Source organism: Haemaphysalis longicornis, unplaced genomic scaffold (assembly GCF_048455015.1).
Source record: "Haemaphysalis longicornis isolate Haplotype H1 unplaced genomic scaffold, Haemaphysalis longicornis Haplotype H1 scaffold_4, whole genome shotgun sequence".
In the NCBI taxonomy this organism is placed as follows: domain Eukaryota; kingdom Metazoa; phylum Arthropoda; class Arachnida; order Ixodida; family Ixodidae; genus Haemaphysalis; species Haemaphysalis longicornis.
The window spans coordinates 93082912-93101419 of record NW_027526361.1 but is presented as its reverse complement, the minus strand read 5'-3'; the positions used below and the strand labels follow the sequence as shown (position 1 = coordinate 93101419).

The following is an 18508-nucleotide window of genomic DNA, read 5'->3' as shown; positions in this document are numbered from 1 at the left end:
ATCAAAAAGGTCTTTTCCTCGATGTGAGTTATTTACTCCTTCTCTCGTGGTACGCATGTCAAACAGTCAACTACAAATGACAGCACGTGCATTCCATCCCAAAAACTTCCCTGAAATGACATGAAAACAATTGTAAACTTTCAATAACTACATGTTCTGTGGTCCGAATAGTTTATCCAAGATTGGTACTGTGCCTGACTAGAAGTAAAAGCAACAGCAACAAAGGTAAACATGGTGACAAAAACAATAGATGCGAAATTCACAAGCTGCACACAGCTTTTTTCCCCATAAGTAATTGAGTTTAGTGTTTAACCACACACCCGTGTGTTAAGAATCTGGCAATGCTCGTGCAAAACTAAAACCTCAGCTGTTTCACAAGCAATATGCTGTTTCCTCGTCAATTTCGCTGAGCCTCTGCTTAAAAGATAACAAAAATATAAGAAGGAGCACACAGGCAGACATCACTAATGAATGAACAAAGAAAACCTGTTGCCAGCGCATTTCACGTCTGGAATCGTGCAAAGATGCACCATTCCCCATGGGAACATTTCCAAGCTGATTGTAAGGAAAAGATTAGCCGTGGATGGAAAGGCATTCACAGCAGTTCGTCAAACCGAACTAAATACTGCTTTGCATACGGGCAACATAAAACACCGCCCCAAAAATCTCAGGCTGCTGTTATTTAAAAAATTCAATGCCCCAAGTTTTGTGCTAACTGGACGGTGCCAGTGATATCTTCCATCAGATGTCAACAAAAACAGTCTTTCTGGCTTCAAAGCGGATGTGACAAGAACCTACAAGAAGCCCATCCCATCGGTTCATGCTAGGCCAAGTTTGCGATGGCGCTGAGAAGGACTTCTTTGCAATAACGACGGAGGCACGCATGGGGAACGTTGCTAAGAATGTGCAACACTGCCTCCGAGTGCCACAATGCGGATCGCTAGTCACTATTCCCTAATCCCCCCTGCGGCAGGGTTGCAGTTGTTCTACAGGAAATGATTGGTCAAGAGGCGAAGAAGTACGTCTAGAAAATGACATCAGGTAGCAACTGTACACAAACGTCCCGCAGCAACGCACGGAATTTGCAAGAACAAGGTCTCGGCCCTCTCTTTCGTTTTCTGTACAAACATCGCAGCTAGGTCGACGACCCTCATATTTACACACGACAAGAGCGGCGGCAGAGACGTGGGAATGGTTGCGCAACAGCTTGTAGGCCCCAAAGAGGAACAGTGAGAGAACGCGTACGGACAGCCTCTCTTGCATGAGCGACACTCACGAACTAGGAATACAACATAGCTGCACCTCGCCCTCCGGGAAATAAAAAAAGAACACACACACACACACACACACACACACACACGCACGTCAGCGTTTCATTATTGTTCTTCGGAAACATGGGTGCCACACCAAGGATTGTGCACATTTGGTCGCGAGCTAAGAAGTATGAAATATAAAATTAAACGGCTCTTAGCTCTGGCTGGTTTCGAGCAAAACTAGCTTTCGGGATGCCTTAGAGTGCCCCAAATACTAATCAACAGCAATGATGAATGTTGAAAAACTACATACGCAGGGACTACCCAACGTGCCAATGCACCTGTGAGAAACTATTACGTTTGTTGCCAGCACTTTGCTACAGTAAACCAGGCGAGCTTGGAACCAAAGGTCAATTTCGTGCAACTCAGTGACAATGTCCCAACTACTGTGTTAACACCAACACCATATGTGGGGCTTCACAAAACTCGACTGCTTTTCTGTGCTTGTCCGTACAAGATACAACTGTCTTGGTTAGTGCCCATCACTTAAACGACTCATAAAACTGAGTTTGGAAATTACGTAAGCATTCGACACTGATTCTCCCAAACAATCTCCACAACAAGAATTGTAAGGGTCAGTGTGACCTGCCCAACCACATTAACTACAACAATGGTTTGTTCTTAAAGAGCAAACCCTTTGACTGGCGAAACAAACACATAACAGTGCAAATAACAAAGCAAAGCAGGACCACAAATACTAGCAAAGCCATCAGTTGTTTTTTTCACATAGACAAACAATGCCCTTTCATCAATGGATATACCAACAGGAAGCAAATCATGAATCTTGAAGAACATATGAATTAATATGCCATAACTGCAAATCTGCGATCGAAGAAGAACTTTGAGAATACTATTTTCAATGCAACAGACACACCTTGTTTCTGATCATAAGATGCGCAGACTTTATGATGCCTTATATTACACCTGCCACAGCTGCTGCAAATTTCAGTCATGAATCTGGCTACAAGCTCAGCTTACAAGGCAATAGCAGCAACTAACCAGTAGTGGTAACAAAATTCGCACAATAAGACAACTGAACTATGAAATTTGCTTATTAAGCTAACTAGGGTATGCGACGGTTTTCACATTTACTACTGCATATAAAGCACACCTGGTTGTCCCGTAGAGTCATGGTGGTTTTTGATTAATTCTGATTTAATTTTTGCTGACAATTATTGTGCACTGGTCACTATGTATGCTGCCTTGAATTGTTTTCTTGCACTGCATTGATCAGAATCATGCAGTAGCACTAGGCAAAGGCCTCATATCTGGCAGAGACCTAACAGAGTAAAAACAATTAACTTCGCCAATGGTTGCAATCCCTGTTGTTCGCAAGTACACACCACGAGTTAATTTATTTGCAGAATCACAGCCAAAATATTAGGAAATAATGGCTTTTTCTTGAGCTCATGAGGTTTGTACGCCGGCAAAAATGCAGATGGCTAAACAGCATAGGAGGGCAGTCAAGCGAGGCATTACGTGTACACTTACACATGCCCGATTGCCAGGACAGACAGACAGACAGACAGACAGACAGACAGACAGACAGACAGACAGACAGACAGACAGACAGACAGACAGACAGACAGACAGACAGACAGACAGACAGACAGACAGACAGACAGACAGACAGACAGACAGACAGACAGACAGACAGACAGACAGACAGACAGACAGACAGACAGACAGACAGACAGACAGACAGACAGACAGACAGACAGACAGACAGACAGACAGACAGACAGACAGACAGACAGACAGACAGACAGACAGACAGACAGACAGACAGACAGACAGACAGACAGACAGACAGACAGACAGACAGACAGACAGACAGACAGACAGACAGACAGACAGACAGACAGACAGACAGACAGACAGACAGACAGACAGACAGACAGACAGACAGACAGACAGACAGACAGACAGACAGACAGACAGACAGACAGACAGACAGACAGACAGACAGACAGACAGACAGACAGACAGACAGACAGACAGACAGACAGACAGACAGACAGACAGACAGACAGACAGACAGACAGACAGACAGACAGACAGACAGACAGACAGACAGACAGACAGACAGACAGACAGACAGACAGACAGACAGACAGACAGACAGACAGACAGACAGACAGACAGACAGACAGACAGACAGACAGACAGACAGACAGACAGACAGACAGACAGACAGACAGACAGACAGACAGACAGACAGACAGACAGACAGACAGACAGACAGACAGACAGACAGACAGACAGACAGACAGACAGACAGACAGACAGACAGACAGACAGACAGACAGACAGACAGACAGACAGACAGACAGACAGACAGACAGACAGACAGACAGACAGACAGACAGACAGACAGACAGACAGACAGACAGACAGACAGACAGACAGACAGACAGACAGACAGACAGACAGACAGACAGACAGACAGACAGACAGACAGACAGACAGACAGACAGACAGACAGACAGACAGACAGACAGACAGACAGACAGACAGACAGACAGACAGACAGACAGACAGACAGACAGACAGACAGACAGACAGACAGACAGACAGACAGACAGACAGACAGACAGACAGACAGACAGACAGACAGACAGACAGACAGACAGACAGACAGACAGACAGACAGACAGACAGACAGACAGACAGACAGACAGACAGACAGACAGACAGACAGACAGACAGACAGACAGACAGACAGACAGACAGACAGACAGACAGACAGACAGACAGACAGACAGACAGACAGACAGACAGACAGACAGACAGACAGACAGACAGACAGACAGACAGACAGACAGACAGACAGACAGACAGACAGACAGACAGACAGACAGACAGACAGACAGACAGACAGACAGACAGACAGACAGACAGACAGACAGACAGACAGACAGACAGACAGACAGACAGACAGACAGACAGACAGACAGACAGACAGACAGACAGACAGACAGACAGACAGACAGACAGACAGACAGACAGACAGACAGACAGACAGACAGACAGACAGACAGACAGACAGACAGACAGACAGACAGACAGACAGACAGACAGACAGACAGACAGACAGACAGACAGACAGACAGACAGACAGACAGACAGACAGACAGACAGACAGACAGACAGACAGACAGACAGACAGACAGACAGACAGACAGACAGACAGACAGACAGACAGACAGACAGACAGACAGACAGACAGACAGACAGACAGACAGACAGACAGACAGACAGACAGACAGACAGACAGACAGACAGACAGACAGACAGACAGACAGACAGACAGACAGACAGACAGACAGACAGACAGACAGACAGACAGACACAGACACACACACACACACACACACACACACACACACACACACACACACACACACACACACACACACACACACACACACACACACACACACACACACACACACACACACACACACACACACACACACACACACACACACACACACACACACACACACACACACACACATGCACAAGAGGGAAAAAAAATACACAGAAAAGGTTACCCCGTCTCCCTCAAACATCACAATGCCATCTCGAGGTGTAAAGGCTCCTTCAGAGGGGCTGGTCCACTCCAGCGGACAACAAAACAAGAAAAACAGGAAGAAAAACGGAAGTGAAAGTTGCTCTCGGAAACGAAAATCAAGAGTACGTGGCCGGCCCAAGAAAGGAAGAAGTGAACAAGACCCGAGCCACGCTTGCTTGGCCAGAGAGTTGGCGTCCACCCCCGGCAGTCGGCAAGACAGCCAACCGCCCGTGGAGGCAGGTCTGTGGGGACACGAACACACACAGGGTGACGCGGAGAGGTGCGGCGACGCACGGAGGCACTGTCAGCTGTGCCGGCCCACTAGGCGGGCGGCGGGCTGTCCCGAGATCACATGTTCATGCAGGCAACCAGCCGCTGGCACAGCTCGCTGTACTGCAGGCTGTCGCCCGAGATGCGACGCATCTTGAGGCCGCACTCGTCCGGCCCGTCGCACACCTCCAGCTCAATCTGGACACCCGCCGCCGGGTGCTCGAGTGCCAGGCCGCGCTCCGACGGCTGCAACACCAGTGGCAGCTCCGGCGCATGAGCGTCCAGCCTCCGCCGAATGTCCAGCAGGAGGTCGCCGCCAGTGCTTGCACATGGCGCCACGCCGCGTCCCAGGAGCAAGCACAGCGACCCGCTGGGGCTCTTCTGCAGGGGGGCTTCGCCGCAGCATGCCGCGTGGAGGGGTGGCAGCGTGCCCCCTGCGCCTGCCGCTCCCCAGGCCGTGGGGGCCTCATCGAGGGGCGTGGCCTGCCAGCGCACAGGCGAGTAGGCCAGGTCCAAGGGCAGCAGTGAGGCCTCCGAGTAGGCCGTCGACGAGCACGACGAAGGAGATGTGGCCGATGACGAGGACGACGTCAGCACCTCCTTGCCCCGCTCGTCGGTCACGCTGATGTGCGGCGGGAAGCAGTTCCGGCCGCCGCACGCCGGGAACGGCTCGAATGCCGCGGGGCTCACCACAATCTCGGGCCGCAGCACGGCGGGCACTCGGAGCGGGCCGCCGAGGCCGCCGTTCTCGGTGGCGTCCTCGCGAATCATGCCCAGGTTGGGGAAGACCGGCGGCGGACTGTTGCGCGCCAGCTGCTGGGAGACGAGGCTCTGGAGTCGCAGGTGAGCGCCAGCGGCGTCGGTGTAAGGTGGCGGCGAGGCTCCCGAAGCAGCCTGGGGGGACACGGCGCCACATGAATAAGGTGGCGACGCGTTGGGTGACGTGCCACCTCCCGTGTCCAGCGGAGGCGACCCGCCGGGCCCCAGCGGCTCGGATGTGAAAGGGTCGGGACAGAAGCCCACGGGACTGCCCTGGCGCTGCAGGTGTAGCCGCTGCAGGTGCTGGGAAAGGGTGGCTGCAGGGCTCGGGGGACCCGCGGCGCCGTGCGAGGGGCTCTGGTGGATGGGGGAGCCGGCGATCGATGGTGGAGACGAGACCGATGACGCCATCAGGCACGGCTGCAGGTGCGCCATCTGCTGGACGTGGAGCGAGTGCCGCCGCTGAATCTCAGCCTGCAGCTGGGCATCCATGGGGCTGCAGTACCTCTGCGGAAATCGGAGAGACGGACCTCCGCTTTACTACAGCAAAGGAAATGGGCAGTGCATGTCACCTTTGCACAGAAGCAATGGCAACTGTGTATAGTACCAGAGCCTGCTCTAAATGCCACTTGTTTCCCTGCTTTAGTTAAAGACTTTCAGTCTGTATGCCCTAGTGCCACTTCAAGCTTGGCATGTGCAGTTGTAATCCTGATAAATGTTCCATGCTCTGTGCGTGTATATGAGCAGACCACACATAAGAAAATTACTGGCTCCTTATGTTGCCAATTGTGAGATGTAATGACAAAATCCAAAGAGGCCCCTTATCATACGATTCTGCTCTCAGATATCCTCACTGCGCCAACCTCGAAAACTGCACAGACATGCCACAGTTATTTTGTGTAGGACAATTCTGTTTCACTTGGTCAGAGTGCCCAATGCCAGTATGAGAAGGTTGAAGCACGCATCCCGGACCCACTCTACATGTGCTCTTTTGTATCTGCGTCTTTTTCTTCGTCCTTTGCAGAAGCTTTCATGTTCAACAGCGCCATCCTTAAAGTGCGACACATGTCACACGGAGCAGCCCGATGCGATGCATGATTTGTCAAAAATATGGCTGCCACACTACCCACACGTGCAAATCTGAGACACATGTTTCAATGCACATGCAGCACATCATCGGCATTGCTCCACCCTCAGTGTTAGCTCCACTGTTGCCTCTCTATTTCGGGGCACTTCAGACACATTGCATACATGCAAAACAAAGCCGACAAAGAAAAGAAAACTTTACGAACTTGAACTTATATGAATACAGTCAAACCCCACTGTAACAAAATCCCGCTAGTATGAGATTCCCATAGCAAAGAAATATTTTCGGATCCCTGATGAACATCCATAAAAGCCTATATATTTCATATGTTGCGGCAACAAAATGTTTTTAGAAAGCAATCCCGCGTTAACAAATTTGCTGCAAGTCCGGTAGGCATTTTATCTACCCCTTTGAGGCTAAGTGTCCAAAAAGTGCTCAAATGCAGTTTTTCGGACTCAAAGTGCATAAACCCAGAACATGCTTACATGGCTGCTGCCATATTTGTTTACATAAAAGACCATGCAACAGGCAGCCGTGGAGGCAGCTTTGCAGAGACACCACCAGGGGATAACACAAGGTGAGTCACGGCAGGTCTTTGGCTTGGGCTACGCTAGCCGGCTATCGCTGAACAGTGCGCGTGCATTCAATTGTGTGTGTGGCAACCGGCGCGTTTGCTCGCAATCAAAAGTGAAGTTTTTATTGCTACAAGATAAGGCAGCCACCATTTCCCAAGTCAGTGGCCCAAGTGGAAGAAGGGTGGATAGCGCCGACGAGTTTGGAACTGCCTGCAGCTCGTGTTAACATTTTGAAAAGCAAGGACACCAGAATTTAGTTAAGGGGAGATGATGGTCTTAAAAATGAACTTTTTCATCAACTGGTCTATGATAATGAAAATCACTGTGCATGTATGTTTTGTCTTCCTAATTTCAAATATGTAATAAGTTTTCAGGTGGCATAATTATGTTTCAAGTCACAAAGAAAATACTGGAGCCCGAAATACCGCAGCATGGGGAGGGCCCCATGCTGGCCGCGCGGCGCCATTAGGGCAAGCTGCCCGGCGTCGCCGAGATGGGGAGGCCGCCTCAGCGGCGAAACCCCGCACGCGCGATTGTTGGGTAGGGGGCGGGGCTCTGTCCCCCACCCAAGCTCGACACTGCCTGCCCAGTGCATGTTCCATATTACGACTGAGCAATAAAGCGTGGTTTGGCAACATCGCCTGACACTGGGCGCATCATTGGCACCTCCCGGTTGATTGACTGTAGGGTCTAACGCGCCGACGCAATGCAGGCCATCAGGCGCGGCGTAGTGGAGGGCTCCGGATTAGTTTTGACCACCTGGGGATCTCTAGCGTGCGCCAAAATCTCGAACACACGGGCGTTTTTGCTTTTCGCCTCCATCAGAAAAGCAGCTGCCGTGACTGGGGATTGAACCCGCAACCTCGTGCTCAGCAGCCCAACGCCTTAGCCACTGAGCCACCGTGGCGGGTTGCGCCTCCAAGCGAGTCGAATGAGCCCTTGGCGGCGTCCCCGCGGCACCGCAGTGGGAATTGTGGCTTTGGTTCTCACGTTCTAGCTTGCTAGCCGGGTAATACGGTCCCTTTTGTAGCCGCGGACCCCACATGCTATAAACTGATATTACGGCTCAAATACGTACTCCAGGGTCTGAATATTTGGCTGAGAAAAAAGAAAAATAGCTCTACTTTCCGAAAACGGCGATTTTGAAAAATTGATTTTTTGGACAAGTTTTGGGATTCTGGGTATTCCGAGTCCTTTCTGAGCCCTGGTGTTAAGTTCGGGGCCCTCAATTATTAATTAAAACTGCCCAGCAGCTAGATATCGTTCGTTACGTATAGTGTTTACTTTTGTGGTGTTTGTTTTCACGCCGACCGAGCTGACTTTGGCGTGAGGGGCGTAAGGAGGAACCGTGGAGGCTTCTTTGTTATTTGCCGCGCTTTTGTGTCCACCCGACGAGCGGGCCCGGAGACAACGCATACAAACGCGTCGGTCACGCCATAATAGCTGAAAGCGATGCAAGCTTTTGAAGGAGGCTTTCCTCTAGTTCGTTTGGGAAGCCGGCGGAAGGAAACCGTTGACATCTTAACGACCGCTCTTACCGCCACGAGAATCCCTGAGGCGGACGGGAGCTGAAGGTCGGTCAAGGGGTCAAACCTTGGGTGAAACATAGGAAGAGGTCACCAGACGTTCTGTCTGTGATAGTTGCACTGCTCAAATTTACTGGGCGAAGTTTCAGTTCGTCACACATCTCAAACTGGCGACTCGGCGGCTGGGATGGGTCAATAGGTAGGCGACCAGGCTTTGTTAGGTGCTGCACGTGTCTACAAAGGAAAGGAATTTTCGCAGCGCAGAGCACAAACATAGGCATGCACGGTTAGGTCTGCTTTTCCCGTCGTCAGGTGTGCTTTTAGTTTGTTGGTTTTCATTTTTGTTATATTTGTGTTCTGCGGAATACCTTTGGGTTTCTGTACGAGAGTGCGAAAGGTGGGTCACGTGACTATTCTGAACCCACCTAGCTTTGTTTGTCACGGTGGCCAATCAGTGGCCTAGTGTGGGCTAATCAATGAGCCATCCTCACTCTCAAGTTGTGACATCCCTTTTGTGGGCAGGGTTTTGTTGGTAAAACCGAGGAGTTTGATGTTTTTAAGGAGAGACAAATTGAACAGAGACAGGGGGTGGAGAGCTGCGAGCCCTGCTCGACGCGGGCCTTGCCCGACCTCTTGTATGCGATCATGAGCCTTGGAAGTTGTAAATACGTGATGTAAATAAAGTGTACATATTGTACATTTTGAGTTATCTTGGAGTAGACCATCGTCAGCTATGCGCCGTCGGCCAACGAGCCAACGAGTCGTCGTTTCATCGGATCATCTTTTCGATCATCCACGTTGGCGACTTATCCACTTTGTGAAGTTTAACTCCTGGTATTCTGAGACCTTCCTCCACTCCAGCCTCCAGTGGAGGAGATCCTTGAAATCAATTTCCCCATGCATAAGCATTGCCGGAATACTCTCCTCAGCCAAGTGGAGAGAGCAAATGGAGTAGATGAGGGACTCGGAATATGGCCCTAAGACCCGCATCCCCCATTAAGGTGCACGTGCACGAAATGTGGCCTTTCTGGATGTCAACAAAGCAGTGCTCACTTAGTTTTGTGGGCGGCATTGGAACAACGAGGTGCCACTGCCCGGCAAAGTTCGTCAACAAAAGAAGGCGGCCTTCGCCTGCAGGCTCGGACATACTCTGTGCCGAGGACCAGGGAGAAAAGCGTACAGAGAAGGTGAACGGCGGGATATTTTCTGGATGCGTTTGACACGATTCGTTCGTTCTTAGGCGCGCATGACTAGCAATGAAGCACTTCTTGTAGTGTGAGAGCTGAGCTGTGAAGTTACTGCAAGGTAAGACTTGCAAAGTAATATAACCAACTTTAGGAAATAAATTTCCGTTTTGCAAGCGATTTTCTTGTCGTTTACATTTCATTCTTGTGGCAATGAAATTTTCGCAAAAGCAAATTTTTTGGCTCTCCCCGGCAGATTCGTTATTGCAGGAATTGACTGTAGTGCTATTGATTACATCATACAGTGCACTTTATGCGCTGAGTTGAGGGATGTGAAAATGTTTAATTTCGCTGGTACGTGCCAATGGTGACACTGATCACAAGTGCAGGCATGTAGGAATATGCCTACTACCAGATGCACGAATTGCCCTTGTTTGTGCGTGTGACGTTATGCGTTATCTTCGCCTTCCGATGCTGCTCGGGGGTGCTTGCTCAAGCTTTTTGCCACCACAAAATTTTACACAGCCATGAGCCATCTAACTAAGACAAACTATACCCAAAAAAATGGTGAAGGCAGATAAAAAAAGACAAAGAAAATTGATCTAAGGACGGAAGGCTGGCGGGAACCCCTTCCTCCTTTGCACGAGCGGCTGATCAGGAGAGGGCACATTCCATGCACCGAGCAGCCCTAGAATTCCGAGAATCTCGGAATTCCCACTTGTGCGTCCTTGGGGCCTTGTACAAAACCTACACAGTGACGCTGGTGTGATGCGCGGCCTCCAATTGTGCTTCCATTGGCTGCAGCCACCCAGCGGTCATACGAGTGGGGTGAAAATATCTGGATTCTCGGGCGCTTGTCGTGAGCCTCTCCCAGTAAGCACGCGATGCCAAAACCGGTCCTGTCGCATGCTGTTTACACTCATGTCCCTCGTGCTCTATGCCAGCCTTCTTTCCCATTTGCCAGCCCACACGCACACACACACGTGCACGCACCTGCAGCTGCTGGCATTCCTGCTGGAGGGCCTTGATGATGCACTTGTTCTCAGCGCCCACCGTCTGGTTGTAGATCCGCTCCAGCTGCGTCCTGTGCGGGCTCACGGAGGGGCACCCGTCACTCGCTCGCCTTGGCACTGCGACACCACAGAGAGTGACTGGACAGTGAATCAACAGTTTTTCCACAGCATAAGTGGCAATGCAAAACTCAGCACCGAAAAGCAATGGCCGGGCTTGTGCTCTGTCGGCGAAAAAGCATTTTGGGGTGCTCTGGTGCAGACTGGCGTTAAGTACGCTTTGAACAGTGCTGCTCAATTGCATTTGACCCCCATTCACCTTCAGCTCTCAAGATGTCCTGCCATTCCTTGGAAAGAAATTAAGCAACTGTCAGAGGCATATCGGCGTTCAGGCTATGCGCTGAGCTGAGAACTGACTGAATGTTTGACCGCCATCTGAAGAGTAAAGCTGAGTACACCGCAGCACAACACTGGCACAGGGCTGATCTAGAGGTATGACAAGAAGTCAGGGCTGCTGTTTCTGTATGTAGGAGACAGTTGATATATAGACCAAGTGTTCTGTAGTCACGTAAGACTCACCTTTATACCTACATAGGTGTAACTCTTCACAGATATGAAGAAAAATCTGGGGAAGAGCTGTATACTGAACGACTCCACATTTACTCAGGCCAACAAGGGCGCTATCAATATGCTACACACATGCCTTTCTTTTGCTGCCTTTGAATATGGAAAACAGAACAAGCTGTCAGTGAACCGGCACACTAGGCCAGCTGCAAGCCACACCAGGCTTTGACCTCCCTCTGAAAGGGCAGGCGCAGTTCCACACGTACCTGGCTGCTTCTCCATGACGGTCAGCAGGCCCGACCTTCGCTGCCGAGGCTTCCACTGAGCATCCTGGACTTCCTCGGTGTTGCCCATGGCAACTGTGTGCCGCTTGCCATGGCCACGTGCTTGCAGGTACCTGCAGCGCAGGCAGAACACAAGGGCAAATGCAGCAGCAACACCACTCCCAAGACAGACTATTTCATCAGGCTCCTTTGCACCAGCTCTTCACACCTAGTAAAAAATCAAGAGTACCTGATCAATAGTTTCCATAAAAAGTTTTTGTTTTGTTTTGCTCACACTTTGCCCTCTACTCAATAATACTTCTAACAATGCAAGGTGCTTCTTAGCCGAGCCCCACTACAAAAGAAAAGGTTTTTGTTCATACCAGTCAAATCCGGTCTCTTTTGCAAGCACAGTTCTACGAGGCAGGCAAAAGCATGCTGCACCCTTGCCCCAATGTCTACACATGCACACAGGATCTCAACACGTACTGTGGGGTCCCATTGGGCCAACCATACTTCCTCAGAATCGGTTCTTCCTTCCCTCATCCTTATTGAGTATGCGCCCCGCCCTCCCTCGCCTCGATAGCATCCTCGGAGCTCTGGCTGCCTTCCCCCCCCATCGACGGTGAACATTCAGACTGCCCAGGAGCACTATGTGAACATGTGCACCAGATCTGTGCTTACATTTTTAAACACTATGTAGACCAGTTGGACCGATGACTAGAACCTGGACTTCGGACCTTGCCTACTTTAATTTTCCCTACCTTGAATAAGCCAAACAAATGAGGAATGCTCCATTGGTTACCAAAAAGTGAAGCTAAACAAAAATGAATGCTCCATTGGTTAACAAAAAGTGAAGCTAACTAAAAATCCTTCATTTTTGGAACAAACCATGGATGCCTCACCCCACTAAACCACATTGAGTTTTACATCGTTTGAATGTTTCTAAGCAGGTGATGATGAAAGAGACAGCCAAAAACAGGAACGTTTGAGGTAGTTTATGGTATTACTACAGCTATGCTCGGTGGCAGACAAATGAAGCTCAAGGTAAAAAACATTGTGCGCTTTTTTTTTGCGAGTTCAGCCAATCTTTTAACCATTTCTTCAGGGCACTTGAAAGAAAACTTGAAGTGAATTATTTTGACACAAAAGAGAATGAAGGTTGCAGAACCAGAAACAAGTGCTCTCAAAGGGCTGATGCTTCCTCCGACTTCCTCAACATGACCTCCGCTGCACACCATTGTGACACTGCACAGTGATACAGTATGATACAGTACGACACTGCACACCATTAAAGAGAGAGGAAGAAAAACTTTATTGAGAACAGATGGGTTAATGAGACGGGGTGGCCACCAAGCTGGTGGTGACTAAAGCAGCTCGTTCAACCAAGAGCTCTTGGGTGGACAGGTCTGACCTGCCCAGCACCTCCTCCCACAGCTTGGTGCATCACTCACCGATTGCATGTGAGAAAGCCCTCAAGATCCTTTCCCCCCTGTCACCAGTGCACCATTAGAATCAGCGACATTAGGGAGAGTAATACATTTATACATACAGGCCATGTATTTAAAGGACAAAGCTGCCAGTTCTTCTTGGCGGAATTGAAATTTTTAATTGTACTGTGAGATTTGATTGATTGTAGGGTTTAACGTGCCAACGCAATGCAGGCGATGAGGCGCGCCGTAGTGGAGGGCTCCGGATTAATTTTGACCGCCTTGGGATCTTTAACGTGCGCCGAAATCTCGTACACACGGGCGTTCTTGCTTTTCGCCTCCATCAGAAAAGCGGCCGCCGTGGCCGGGAATCGAACCCGCGACCTTGTGCTCAGCACCGCCACGCCTTAGCCACTGAGCGACCACAGCGGCTAAATTGTACTGCAAGAGATGTTCACAGATTTTCTTTCGTCGTAAGCATGATTCTGACATGCAGATGCAGTTCGGTTACAGTAAGCCACGGCGTAGATAGGGAAAAGTCGTAACAAAATTTTTATAGCTGAAGAGCGAAATAAGATAAATTCAAAAAGAAGATAAATACTGACCAATAAACATTGATTAGACTATGAACATCTCTAAATGTAAACCCCTGCTGAAGCCAGAAGAGAGTCACCACTGTGGTAGCTCAATTGGTAGAGCACTGCACATGCTATGCAGAGGTTGTGTATTTGATTCCCACCTATGGAACCGATAATTTTTTCTCGACTATAATTTCTCTATTCCTTTATCACAAAAGAGACAATATTACCACATTTCGGCCATATAAAGCTGTTTGAAGCAGCCGAATTGCAATTGCAATATGACTGCAACTCCCGGTCATGCCTCGAACCCCATCACTCTGCAGCCTATCTGCCAAGAAGCCTGAAAGGCCTCTGTACCGAGCTGCCGTTACCTGGTGCCATCTTCCAATGTGGGCAGCTTGTGCAGACACAAGCAACACAAATAATTCTGGTTGTACTCGCTTGAGGGAATGGTTGTTCATAAATTGTACCTTATGCACAGTAAACAGCGCTAAAAATAGTAAACATGCGCTGACCAGAATTCTTTCCCGTTGCGTTCATAGCTAACTAAAAAAATATACGTTCGAATATACCGTATTTACACGATTGTAGGTCGACCCATTTTTTCAAGTTTGACAATTCAACGTTGGGGGGTCGACTTAAAATCGAAATCGAACTTTGTGCTGCTTGTAACAGCAAGAGAAATGAGAAATCAGGGGTGCTACGAGCTGGGGAAGGCGTAACACCCTCATTTCTGAAAATACGGTCGAAGCGTAGTGTTTACCATTGCATGCATTCTAGCGTCAATAAAGCTGATGCCGACTTTGAAAGTTGGCGTTCCCGATCCGTGCACTTTGTCCACCGTACCTAGAGCGGCTAACCTTCCACCAGCGTGTTCGGAAACGTACTGAATGTGATATGACTGTGCCTACGTCAGCGCCGTGTATTGATTCAAGGGATTCGGTAATACTCATTTTGTTTATTAGAGACGAACAAAACGCTTCTCGAATGCGAGTAACGTACTCACGCATCAAAGGAAATCGCGAGCGGCCGCTAGTGTCAACTGCCACAATGTTTGTTTTGATATCGCGTGGCAGTGCCGCTGCAGGCAACTTTGATGGGTGTCATCTCGCAGCGACTGTGTTCTCATGATTGGGAATAAAGTTTCCTGCTCAACCCACAGCGCATGGTTATTCCGCGTGCTTTACAAAAGCTGTTCTTTTTTTAACATCTACTGCGCGCACCACGAGCGTACGGCTCTTGAGGGAGCATCGATCATTGATGGAAGAGCCGCCGTATGGGGGGTATCGGTAGTTAACGGAAGAGCTTCTCCTTGTGATACGATCTTCTAGGCAGCCGTGTTGCCACGTGTTCTTGTGTCACTTCTGTGTTGTGCTGAATCGTACAGTCTGTCATGAGTGTCCTGGGCTGTCACCCCCCGAAAATCTTTTGAAAAGATTTTGCGGGGGTGACGCCTGGACCCGAAGAACTCTCTTGGCGCTCATTCACAGCAGCATTCAAACAAGCTGCTTCCTGCGCTCGCATTTTTTTGAGGGGGAGGGGGAGGGGGATGCAATTTTGGGGGGTCAACCTACATTCGAGTCCACTTACAATCGTGTAAATACGGTATTTTCAACGCAAGTGCGTCGTGGTGCTTGCATTGTTCGCCAACAACACTGAATCGCCTGAAGATCCCTTTATTGCTTCCAACCATGTTGCTTTTAAACCATGCTCACCTGGATATGGCATTGCTGTCCATCTGCTCCTCCAACTCCTTGCCCTCGTCACCGAGTGCAGACATCGGGTGGAGAGACTGTGGAACTGCCCCGCTGACTGAGGGCATGTTCTGGGGAGGAAAGGAAAAAAACAAATAAAGAGGGACTCGAGAGAGTTTTCACAAGCAAGCACTCCTTCTAAATATAATGGCATTTCCAGCAGGAATATTTACGCCCACCAAAAATGAAAGGCTGACCTCCATAGGCTGTGTTGAGACAAAACGAATGTATTGTGTTGATCCGTAGTTAAACTGCGTTGTTCATTTACCTGCCCGTGGAACACGTCTTTAATATATGGGTAGCGGGCAGATAAAGATTTGGTTATTTCTGGAGCATACGCTTATAGCAATGAAACGACATTGAGGTGCCGGGCAGTTCTTTTTTCACTCTAATGTATGCGTGTGTTCTTGTAACAGGCTGTGGGCTTCTATTTTGTTCAGTTGTGGTGTAAGCTTCCTTCCATGAACTCCTACATAACGTATTTCCCTAACCCTAATGCTCACCTCTTTTGGGAGGAAAAAAAAAGTCTTTGAGTAGGTCTTAAAATCTCATGCGTGCCAGAACCGGCTACAAAACCGAAAGTTCCCCATAGCTGTCAGTCGTTGTCACCATTACAGTGGAACCTCAATTACACTTCCAATAGTTATGCTACGAACTGCTTCTTACAGCGAGTCTCCACAGCCCCAGCAATCTTCCTACAGAAACAATGCAGTAGATACCCTGATTATACATCGCAACAATAAACATGCAGTCCATTTCACTTAACAGCTCACAGAAAACTGAAAAAACCCGTAGGGGTTGACAAAGAAACTGGCGCCTTTACCAGTTTTTGCATTGCCTTCCTCGCCGTCCCATTCCATGTGTGCCTTTCTCCGCCAGCACTACCTCTTGTCACTGCTTTACACCCCTACTCCTCAAATCACTTTCCTGCCTTTGACAATTCACCGCTGCTATTAGTAACTTTCAAGCTGCTTTCGACATTGCGTCTTTTTCTTTCCTGCCCTTCTTTCCTTCATCGCTTTGTACCGTCATTCGTTTTCCTTTCCCCTAGGCTGCCAGCAGCCAGTCCACTTTCAGTCTCCAGATTCAAATCCTATTTAAACTCAAATGCATTTTTTTATTTACTATTTACAGTGGCAGCCATACAGCTTTTCACGGAATGAGGCTTAAGACTTTTGCCTAAAACTGCGGATTTTATAATGCCACAGACAACACTGAAGATGAGGTGGTTCTGGTTGGAGAGCGAGAAGGAGCTGTCCAAGAGTGACAGTAACAGTAACTGAGACTACTCACTGGTGACAGGAGCTCCTTGCTTGATGGGTGACCGTACTGGCCTTGACACAAGTGGCGTTGGAAGAACATTTGAATGTTGGCACCACCGTCCGAGGCGCGCCGGCCAAAGCCCACAACTGCCGCGCAAATAAAGGGAACAGACAAACAAACACAAACCATCAAGGACGAAGAACGAGATTCGGATAGATGTAACGCATAGCGCACACATGTTGGTGCACCAAGTTGTTGTTTTTTTTTCTTGCTTAGCCTTCATCCTTTTAGAAAGCATCTCAACCTTGAATGAAGTGTGCTGGCAAGGTTTATGTAAAGATGAAACGGAACGACTCACAGGCCACCTCACAAACTCTTCCTGCACTAATCGTGATCACAAAACTGGCTTTTCCGCAGTCAAAACACTTTAAAAATGTGACACTTGCGTAGTCAGAAATATTGTCTGCGAACTGCCCTGTAAGTTAGCCTAAACTTTTGCACTACTGTACAACCATGTCAGCTGTACGACTACAAATACATGCTTTAAATCTGCAACTACTGCACCAGAGTCTAAATTCTCAGTCATTCGTTTCTTACTGAGCAAACAAAATCGGTAAATTTAAAGGGCAGCTGTACAATTCACACTTATGTTCGAAATCTACCAAAAACAGGCGACAGAATAAATACATTTTAACTCTTCACATTTGCAGTAATCATGCCTCCCAGTCAAACACAAGTAAAACTGTAATTATTAGGGGCTCTCGACGGCGCGACGCTTGGAATTCGCTTAAAAGCGTTCGCTAAAGACGCAGTTCGCGGTCCCTTCCCGAGACGCACTTCACGCCGCCGACGTAGAGGCTCATCATTGCTGCCGTGGAGAGAACCCCCGAGTGAGTGCTGCCTCAGCGCACTGCTGCTGCGCGCAAATATCGCATCAGGGAGTATCATAATTGCCAGCCAATTTTTGTTTTAATTTTTGTTTTAATTTAAGCTACACCTGAGCCGTTAGGTGTGCCGTGGCGGAGGACTTTGGATTAATTTTGACTACCCGGGGATCTTTATCCTGCATCGAAATCTCAACACACAGGCTTTTCCACTTTTCACCTCCGTCAGAAAAGCAGTCACTGCGGCCGGGGTCGAATCCACATTCGGCTCTGAGCCACTGAGCCACTATGGCAGGTTGACTAGTACCCCTTAAGTCTCCTAGAACCATAAAGGATTAAATGGGTCGTGAAAAGATTACGAAAAAAAAACTGTGCTGTGCGGGTATTAGGACTGTGGAGCCTTGATAAACAAACTAGGATAGCCGTTTCGTTGCACAATGTTGTCAAATAGGTAAAAAATGCAGTTAC

General features: G+C 48.8%; 1 protein-coding gene across 1 annotated transcript in view; it reads right to left on the bottom strand.

Annotated features, from left to right (window-relative positions):
* Window positions 1-4725: 4725 nt before the first annotated feature.
* Sik3 (Salt-inducible kinase 3) overlaps window positions 4726-18508 on the bottom strand; it is a 121147-nt gene continuing 107364 nt past the window's right edge. The window contains exons 11-15 of the mRNA XM_077707307.1: window positions 17187-17302; window positions 15855-15964; window positions 12132-12262; window positions 11285-11421; window positions 4726-6426 (exon numbers count right to left, since the gene is read on the bottom strand). Coding sequence (XP_077563433.1) covers window positions 5239-6426; window positions 11285-11421; window positions 12132-12262; window positions 15855-15964; window positions 17187-17302 — 1682 coding nt within the window. The 3' untranslated portion in view covers window positions 4726-5238. The remainder of the gene's footprint in view (window positions 6427-11284; window positions 11422-12131; window positions 12263-15854; window positions 15965-17186; window positions 17303-18508) is intronic.